The 9,800-nt window shown below is 35.2% G+C and overlaps 1 protein-coding gene across 2 annotated transcripts in view; it reads right to left on the bottom strand.

Annotated features, from left to right (window-relative positions):
• Positions 1-461: 461 nt before the first annotated feature.
• The window catches only part of LOC107093182 (protein VPRBP-like), a 25,271-nt gene continuing 15,932 nt past the window's right edge, over positions 462-9,800 (bottom strand). Inside the window, exons 19-30 of one of the 2 annotated variants that reach the window (XM_015388050.1) lie at positions 8,550-8,827; positions 8,234-8,432; positions 7,928-8,010; positions 7,745-7,829; positions 6,475-6,708; positions 5,854-5,947; positions 5,665-5,769; positions 5,424-5,497; positions 5,202-5,291; positions 4,845-4,991; positions 3,169-3,262; positions 462-1,993 (exon numbers count right to left, since the gene is read on the bottom strand). In XM_015388050.1, the coding sequence (XP_015243536.1) occupies positions 1,932-1,993; positions 3,169-3,262; positions 4,845-4,991; positions 5,202-5,291; positions 5,424-5,497; positions 5,665-5,769; positions 5,854-5,947; positions 6,475-6,708; positions 7,745-7,829; positions 7,928-8,010; positions 8,234-8,432; positions 8,550-8,827 (1,545 nt within the window). In that variant the 3' untranslated portion in view covers positions 462-1,931. The remainder of the gene's footprint in view (positions 1,994-3,168; positions 3,263-4,844; positions 4,992-5,201; positions 5,292-5,423; positions 5,498-5,664; positions 5,770-5,853; positions 5,948-6,474; positions 6,709-7,744; positions 7,830-7,927; positions 8,011-8,233; positions 8,433-8,549; positions 8,828-9,800) is intronic. The other variant, XM_015388052.1, reaches the window with a different exon arrangement.

The raw sequence follows: 9,800 nt of genomic DNA, 5'->3' as shown, positions 1-9,800 counted from the left end.
ACAATAAACAATGTATTTACAAACATTTTCAACTTTTTCAGTCTTACCTGCTAATGTACAAATTATTTCTATCCACCTGTTCAGACCAAAATGTAAAAAAAAAAATAATTGAAGTTATCAATGATGAAATTTACCTTTTAGGTCTGAAAATACATTCAAAAACCAAACTAAAAGCATTCAGAGGAAAAAAACAGAGTTGCCATTATGCAGCTTCAGCTGTGCATCTACTGATCAAATATAAAGACCAAAAAGATTGGCAACAGCAGAATCATTCAGGGTCCAGCCTTATAACAGCTGATTGTTTGATGCTGTTTAATGAGTTCAACATAAGCTACCAAAAGCAGTACAAAAATCTCATGGATTTGAACATTTTAATTTCGATCCTATTTTTGTCTTATGCCAGTTTAACAACTATTTGAACTCTGGTGAACCCAAAAATGAATGAAAGAGATTAAAGCTAATTTACTATATAAAGAATAGAATCCAAATTATTTTGAATCCCTATTAACAAAACAGATTCTCTGCTGGTAAAGGACTGGCTTTCCACACCACACTATCATTTAAGCTACCCGTACATTAGAATTGCTTCCTTTACATTTAAAAACATAAAATGCAGCATACTTTAAGCCTTCCAAAGGCTTCATCTCTGCCGGTATCTGCTCGTTATTTCCAGTTACCTGAGGGGCATAAGATCTAAAAACAAAAACTGCATATTTTCCATCAAATGCAAAATATATCAACAAAAACTGGTCAAAAATAAATAACACAAGAAAAAAAATATGTGATCTAAGCCTAGCCGCTATCTTAATTCTAAAACTATTATCCAACAAACCGTTTAATTTTCCAGGTTTAGAATATTTAATATAAAATCCAAAGGTTGAATTTACTGACATCTGGTGGAGAGAAATAAGGTCATGCATCCAAGTAAAATTATTTCCCCTTCTGATAACAAAAATGTGAACTCTGGAGACTTGTTTGGTTATGTTAGCAAAAGTACAGACAATGGTAGAGTTTAGGCATTTAAATATTTAATAATAATAAATGTGCAAGCAATAAAACCTGTGATATTATTGTTTAGCCAACCTATATTGAAGTAAATCTCCAATAAATTCAAATGACCCTAATTTCTTAATGGTATGTTAAATACCCTATGATAAACACTAAATTTTATTTTATTTTTAAATGATAAAAAAAAAAATTTCTACAGGAAATTTACCCTTTTTTCTGTTGATAATTTTTCTTCTCTCTACATGTAAGACATCTTGCTTTTTTCTGCTGCTGCACAAGGATTGCTTAGTTTCTAAGCATGTCTGATACACGTTCCAATTTGAGATTTTGGGACGAGTAAACACATTTTCTACAGAGGACATACAAAAATATTTATATGCCTTTGCAAGGATGCAAGTAGATATTTTCAAGTAACACAAAACTGAGGCACATTTGAGAAAAATTGGCTTTTTTTTATATGAACATACGAATATTATTACATGTTGAAAAACAGGATCCAAAAAACGTCATTTTCTGAAAATGTCTGTTGTCAAAACTCACTTTAAAGAGCTGTGACCAAAAATTTAAATAATGCTTAAATAAAAACTGGGAAACTATTTTTCACGAAAAAGAGACATTATGTTTATTCATTGTGCATCTTATATTTTCTCCTCATACAAAGAACTGTCTTCTAAGATTGAGCGTAGATTTGAAAAAGGACGTTGTGCTCCATTTCTGCAGCAGATGCAAAGTGTCCAAAAAGTAATATAGATGTAACACAACAAACCTTTAAAATTTAATTAAACAGGGACAAGAAATCCAAAACCAATGGTCAGTCTAGTTTTTTAAATGAAACCTTTGAATTTATTTAGCCATTTATCTGGCTTTTCTGAGGGATCCACATGCTCTGCGCAGCGAGTGCGCCTCCTCTTCCATCTCTCAAACTATACGTCAGACATGTATCCAAATATGTCGGAGTCTTCATCATCTGATTCTTCTCTTAACCCTGAAACATAATAACCATATGTAAAACACGTCATCTGCAATAGACAAAAAACATTACATATTAAGAGCAGATGTTGCTTCCTTCTCTACTATTTCACTGTTGTCCGATTGTACTATGAGGTATTAAATAGCAATCAAAATGCTTTAACTTTAACTGATTTAATTTACAGAATAAGGCAACAGAAGAAAATCTAAGTTTAAATTGTTAATTACAAAATAACAGATAATAATGTCAGAAGAAACTTAAAAAGGTTTATTAGATGTCTGCAGATCAAGTAGAATCGGGGATTTACATACTTTTTCGAGATATAAACCATATTGTATAAATTAGAATAAGCATTAGGATGAGGCTTATCTGTCAGATAAAAACATCTCTTTAAAATAACTTCTAAGCAGCTATATAAACCTCCTAAGTTTATTGATCTGATGACAAATGTTAATCTCATTATATGCATTTTAATGTAAAAACATCTTTTTTTGCTAACCTTTATAGTATAATTCCTCTAAACGAACAGTTGGTGATTGAATTAAACAATGAATAACATCTTAGTAAATTAAATAAACTAAAAATAACCCAATTTTATATAACTACACAACATTTTTTTTTTTTTTTTTAAAGTAAAAAGAAACAATCCATTGGACTTTGTTTCCAAGTTCGAAGACGTTTCTCTTCTCATCCTGGAAGGTTTTTCAATTCAAAATGTCAAAATTAGCATTGAATTCAAAGCGTTATGTAGTAGCCCAAAAACTTTTTTTGGTTTAGAAAACCTGCAAATTGAACCAGAAGAACAGGTCCGAGAATCTTCACCAGCATACATGACATATAGCAGATAGTAACTAAACAATTAAAATAAAGCAAAGTGTAAATCTGAAACTGTCTATAAGGCTGGATTAAACCGACTACAAGTTTCTGTTTATCAGTTTGTTTTGAGAATTGCCTTAAGTCCACATTTACGGCGAAACTGTGCTTTATAAACAAACTGCACTGAGTATTTTTAAATTGGGTAACTGCAATAAATGCAAATATATATTTGTTAGAAGTTTCACATTGTCTTAAATAGGAGGTAATCTTTGTTATAGCATAGCCAGAACACGGAATGTAAAATCATGGGCCAGTTTTAATAAAATATTTCAAAAGAGCTGTAACAAAACAAGCAGGGAAATGTGATCACTTACATGATGAGTTGAGGATTGAATCTTCTAGGTCTGAGTCCTCCGAGTCAATATTACTAGGGTCATAATCACTGCTATTACCAAGAATAGCCTGAATCTGGTTAAAAAAATGAAAAGCAAAATTCAAAAACCATCATTCTGCTTTATTAATAATTTCAGATATTTCATTTTGCTTCAGTTCTTATTCTATACTGCTAGAGTCCCTTGAATGTTTTCAATCCCAATCAAATGTCATCAATTCAGATGGACCTTCAACGGAGAAGCAAGAATCAAGTGGGTGATGTGTGAGGTACTGTAGCTGACGAATATTACAAAAACCTTGAAGGGTTTACTAAAATCTTGCTTGATTAAGTCAAAGGACAAGTGTGAAAAAGGAAGCTGGAAGTTTCCACTTACTTTGCATCAAGAAAATCCATAAGCCTTAAAAGTAAATCAACTTAACAAATGTGTATATATTTCAGTGACTTTGGTCTAACAATCATCTTTACAAAAGCAAAAAGTAGAGGTACTCAGTCCAACAACTTAGATTTTTGTTTGTTTTTTTACAGCTCAGACTTTCACTTTTAGCATCACAAAGGTATTTAATTATATGGAAAATATATATGCTTAATATCTGCCTATAGCCTTAATCTTTAAAAAAAAAATTCCAAGGCATTTTAATTAGAAACATGGTAAAATACTTTATGAGATTTTGCTAATTGTTTATCACCATTTTAATTCATGGGATTTATACATTTTAATTCGGTTTCAATCCAGAGCTACACTGCAGGTAAAGGTGCAGTTGATTAAGGTGAAGAAAAATGTTAAAGCACGGAGGGGTCAGAAATGATCAATTACAATCAGTTCAGAACATCCAGAAATACTGTTTTTATATTTCTTTGCATTTCTCTCACTGCTAACATTAAAAAAATTTTTCTGTGATCATGTAAAAGTTATAATCATACCAGATTATTTAGAGCTGGGTAAACTGATCAGAAATGCCAGCTCTGTGATTGGATGCCGTCTGGACTCAGTGCAGGAGGTGGGAAACTAAATGACTAACTAAATAACAATCTGTTGGATAATGTCTCCCACTACATGTATGAAGCTGTTGCTGAACTGCATAGCTCCTTCAGTCAGACTGTTACACCCTAAATGCACCAAGGAGCGTTATCACAGATCCTTCCTCCTAGAAGCTGTAACTTTTATAACCATCCCTGTTCTCAACAACCTCAAAGGGTTTTTACATTTATGTTGATTTATGCAAGTTTCTGTCTTAGTAACTTAAATAACATGCTGCTTTCATTTTGCTCATCTCTGGTGATATTTTCACATATCCTTTACTGTAAAAATATCCACAGTTGCATATTGATTATTTATTCTCCAAATACACAGTATTTATATTGCAAAAACACCTCACAGTACATTATTTTATTTGTTTATTTTCATAAATGTCACTTATTCTGTTATTTTATACACTTTTTAAGATCGATATTTGTGTGACCTTTTTTGCTATAATCTTATGCTGCTGTAACACCACAATTTCCCCATTGTGGAACAATAAAGGGATTTTCTAATTTATTTTCTATTCTATTAATTTTCCATTTATATGGTAAAGATTATCAATGATTCTAAATTAACTGGTATAGTCATATATAACAACATAAAAAATATAAATAAAAAATAAATTGATATACCACCTCATCACTAGTGTTAGCGTCCTCCACGTTCTCCTGTTCATTAATATCAGCCAGTTCCTCAATGAGGGGGTTTATGTCTAGATCATCGTCATCATCATCATCATCATCTGAATCTGACGAATCATCATCATCATCCTGATCTTGATCCTGGAAAAAACAAAGCATGCAATGAATATAAAGGATCCAAATCCCAACTAAGAGCACAGCTGAGATCAGAAATAAACTCTGTCTCACACCATCTGTGCTGATCCTAAAAATCCCCCAAACCAAAAAACTCCAACAACCAATAAACCTAAAAATCTCATCTAAAAACAAACAAGAAATGCAGTTTTTACTTCTAAGTGTCATGAATCTTACCTGATCGTCATCGTCTCCTTCTTCTGCCAGTTTCAGTCGTCCAACTTGATATAGACGACATACCGTATCCATGCTCGTTGTATCCTGGTTCTACGACATTAACATGTAAAAAGTCATTAGAATGGATAAAAAAAGCAACTCACATTGATAGAAGTCAGAGAGCTACTGCGTTAAAGTTAACACCAATAAGATGATGTAACAGTAATGAAACCAATGGAGTACCTCTATGACAGCCAGATGGTAGTCCTTAGTATCCGTACGCAAATCAAAGATGTTCCTCTTTACATCCAGGGTGGCTGTTTAAAATCAGGTAAAAATATATATATTAGTCACACTTTAGACTTGGAGGACTCTGCCATTTTTGTAATCAAGATACAGAAGAGAGATAAGAAATGCTCCACAAGGCATAATGCAGTTTAGAGGCAGAGAGGAGTTAATATTATATGAAGGGGGTTCAACCAACCGATAGGCTTGTAGTCTGTAGCATCAAAAGTTCTGAAGGAGGAGCCAAAGGGACTCGCCACCTGCCCGCTTATGCTGTCGTGCTCATCATCATCTTGTAGCATCGCTGTTCACAAGCAGGGATATCAATTAAAACATGTCAAGTACTGGACAGCAGAACCCATCCCTTTTTACCAATGTGGGACCATACCTCCATACATGATGGTGCCAGTGCTGTTAAAGACCAACCCGCACTGATCCAGAGCAGGAACCGTGTGGAGCAGATGGAAGGTCCTCAGGTCCCACTGAAACCTGCAGTCAAGGCTGACAACTGTAGAAACCCTAAGGACAAGCAATGGATCTCGCCAGGATTGAAATGGCTCTTATGGCTGGTTTACAACTTTCCTATTTACGTGAAGAAAATGTGCAAAGCTACAAGTAGCATCCTGAACAGAAGCTGAGCTTTTCTCTTTCATCCTCATCATCTTACTGCCACCATCATCCAGGAAAAATGACACCATGCAGTGACTCAGACTCAAGCTTCACTCAGTACTGCCAGAAAGACCATGACAAATTAGAGACATTTATATTTGAATGTATTGTAAGAGTAAAACCAGCTGAGTTTTTGCCTAATAGGGAAAAATAAAGTACAAAAGCATATTTTTTAACCTGACAAGGAGGATTTCCACTCTTACTCACATTGATCAGGATTTTTAACTGTTACTTGTATAAATGCATAAATATAAACTAACAAACAGAGAGCCCCACTGTGGCCATAAATAAAATATATGAAACACATCAGCAAGGAAACTAAATAATTTAGAAAGGATACAATCTCTGTGTTGATGATGACCTCCAGCCCGTTTGGATGGAAAACCCCGCTGAGGTTCATGTTGAACTTGTCGAACTTGTGGATGGCCCGTGATGCGCGCACATCCCACAGGACCCCGTCGTTTAGCACCAAGTCATCCGTGGGGTTGAAGGTGGCACAGTTTCTCTTGTAGTCATTGGCCAGTGCAGGGTCGTTCAGGGTCAGGATCTTATGGCCCGTCTGGATGTCATAGATCTAGAACATGAGTAGCAGAATTAATATCCTAACCTTTAGAGAAATCAAAAAAAATATCAACCTGGAAAACATTTGCAGTTTACTGGAATACCTGAGCTTACAGACAGTAGAACTGCTTTGTTCAAAGTCATTTTTAAACATTACTGCTGGATTTTTATGTCCGACTGAAATCAATTCATATTTCCAAAGTTGATATTAAAATCTAATTAAGATGCTTCAGTTCTTACGAATATGTCCAGTGATGTGTTCCAACAAAGCTTTGTGAAATTATCTTTTTTTATAGAATAATCGAAAGTTTTAAAGCTTTGAGTGCAGTCTTGGAATAGTATTAAGATAACAGGGATTTATTGTTGACTTTTTCCTTTTGTATGTTTTATAAAATAATAGAATCCATGTTATTGGCTGTGTGGCATGACCTCTTCCTCAAGATGGGATAAGTTTGCCTCTTATTGGTTAATAATCCCCAAGTGAGCACTGCCCTCCCAGAAACCCTCCATGGAGAACAGAAAGTTGCAAAGATTCATCAACAGAACCTCTGAAGAAGCTTTGCCTGATGGGGCGAGAGATAAATGTTCTGAATTGGTCGCAATTACAGAAAACAATTTTAGTATTTTATTGGATTATAAGAGCAACTAATATGAAGAGATTAATACAGTTTTGTGTAACTTAATTTAGAGAAAAAAAATTGTGTGTAATAATGCAAAAAATAAAAATGGTGCTTGTAATACAATACAAATGTTGATATTAATTAAAACAGGAGTCAAAGCCTAAGAAGCTGCTGATAGAGTCTGGTGCAAAAATATTTTTTAACCTCTAGAATGACTAGGTAAACACTATCTGCATGAACAATTGGCGGATATTATCATTTTATAGATGAGGATTTGTTCTTTTTGTTGTTTTTTTCTGTCTTAGTATTATTATGAGAGTAGATTCACTTAAGAAATCACTTTATTAATTGATTAATGGATTAATTAATAGATTTCTGCATTGATTTGATCATAAGCATCAATACTGTTACGTCACTCATGTTCCTTACATGTGCGACTTCATCCTTAGTACCAATTACTCTGTCCTGAGAGAGTTTGCTGAACTCAACATGGTGATCCTCTCCAAATGAGGTTCTGGGGGGGAAAATGACATATTTCATTATTCAACAACACATATTATTATGCTGTTATGACAATGAAATAAATAAAAACTCATTTAAAACAATGTTTACTTCATGCTAAAGACACCGTCCATACTCCACAGAGCTGACAGGGGGACTCTCCAGGAGGCAGAGGTAAGAACTAAGTTACCATCCTGTGAAACAGAGAAAAATTATTCACCTAAAAACAAGCAAACATACCCCAAAGCAGAAAATTAAACAACTTGAGGAGCTTTTTTAAAGCTACATTTTGAGAAAAGTTTCAAAAAACTAATTGAAAAACCAGAATCAAGCCATAATGTTAAACTGCAACAGCTTTTTTCCCTGTAAAATGTCAAAGTGGTTTTAAGCCTAGTAAGTTTTTATCCGTTTTGCTACCCGGGAAGGCTCGATGTAAGTGATGGCCGATCCATTGCAGGTGTAGCTGGCCTCCTCCTCTCCAGAGAAGATGTTGTAAAGCTTGAGTTGACCGGAGCAGGTTCCCAGCATCAGGAAGCGCTCGCAGGCTGAAAAGGCACAACAGGTGAAACTGCTGTCGCCTCCGTCGCCTTCATGGAAAACTGACATGGGGCGAAACCTTAATGAGGGAAAAATAAAGAAACAGAGTCAGAGGGGGAAAAAAAAGAAACAGAGTCAGAGAGAAAAAATATAACTTTTATCAGGTCTTTAAAGAGTCGCAGGTGCTGTTTCCTACCTGCTGAATATCAGGTGTCTGTCCAGGCTTCCTCTATCCTGACCACCGTACCGTGGATACAGCACCCTGCTCCCCAGACGGGCGGTGAAGTTGGGGGGAGCCTGACGCCTCAGTTTGGACACTGGGCAGCGGTGAGGGGTGAAAAGGGAAAACGGAGGACAGGTGGTGACGGGATTGGGACAACGGGCGTGTTGCTCCCTCAGGTACTCTGTGATGATGTTGTCAAGGGTCGGCGGAGACGGCAGGTGGAGCTCCAGCTGCCTTTTCATAGCTGGGGTCTGATTGAATAAAACAGACAGGACTATAGTTCTTAGATGGAAAAGAATTAAAGTGTCCATTAAGGTTAAGCTTTGGCTTCAAGAGATAATTGTATAAAAAAAGTGTTTGTGATGAACTCTGAGCTTAACGGCTACATAAATGAAGACGGAGGCCTTTAATTAGTTCACATGTCAAAGCATGTGTGAGTCATGCAGATGGGACTTCAAATTGGATTTCCTCTTCCACTTACTTTTAGAAGGGGTGTAGAAAAAGGTTTAGGTTTTGTATTTGGTTTTGTTTTCTATATTTTAATTTGGGAAGTGTAATTATTTAAGTCCTCTTCCTCATAGGTTGCTGACTTAGTATGGTGCTGATTAGTTTGGTCTTTTGTTGTAGTTTTGTTTAGGCAATTGTATTTTGTTTCCCTCTTGTGTCAAAACGGTCTGATCAACCAGTGTTTATACACATTTCCCTTGTGTGTCAGTTAGGTAGGTCTTTTCCTGTTAGGTTTGGATTATGTTGATTTATGTCATTACTTTATTTTTTGCTAAATAAATTTGTTACCATTTTTTCATCAAAGACTTCCCTGTGCTTCTCTGATTTTTTGGCTTGGTTCCTCACAACATTATTGCAATAAAAATCAAGAGAAAAAGTTAAATGAATCATTTAATTAATATATATCAATACAGATGGGTGTGTAGTTCCAGCTCTACTTTTTAAATGTGTTTAGCTTTACTATAGTCTGTTTTGTTTCCCTTTGTATATATTCATCTTTGACTACGTATTGAAAAATGAAATCTATAAAAGCACGAAAACTTCAGCTGTCAGAATTCCAGAGTATTTTAATGAGAAACCTGGAATTACAGCACGGTAATAGTTGTCAGGTAAAAGTTGTCCCCACATTAACCCATTTAGGCCGGGAAAGCATTACCGCATTTCTACCATTCAAGCCAGGGGTGCTGTTGCGTAATTCTACCATTGACGCCGGGAGAG

The sequence above is a fragment of the Cyprinodon variegatus genome, unplaced genomic scaffold (genome assembly GCF_000732505.1).
Source record: "Cyprinodon variegatus isolate N-32 unplaced genomic scaffold, C_variegatus-1.0 Scaffold411, whole genome shotgun sequence".
NCBI lineage: Eukaryota > Metazoa > Chordata > Actinopteri > Cyprinodontiformes > Cyprinodontidae > Cyprinodon > Cyprinodon variegatus.
This window is presented reverse-complemented; position numbering and strand designations above follow the sequence as displayed.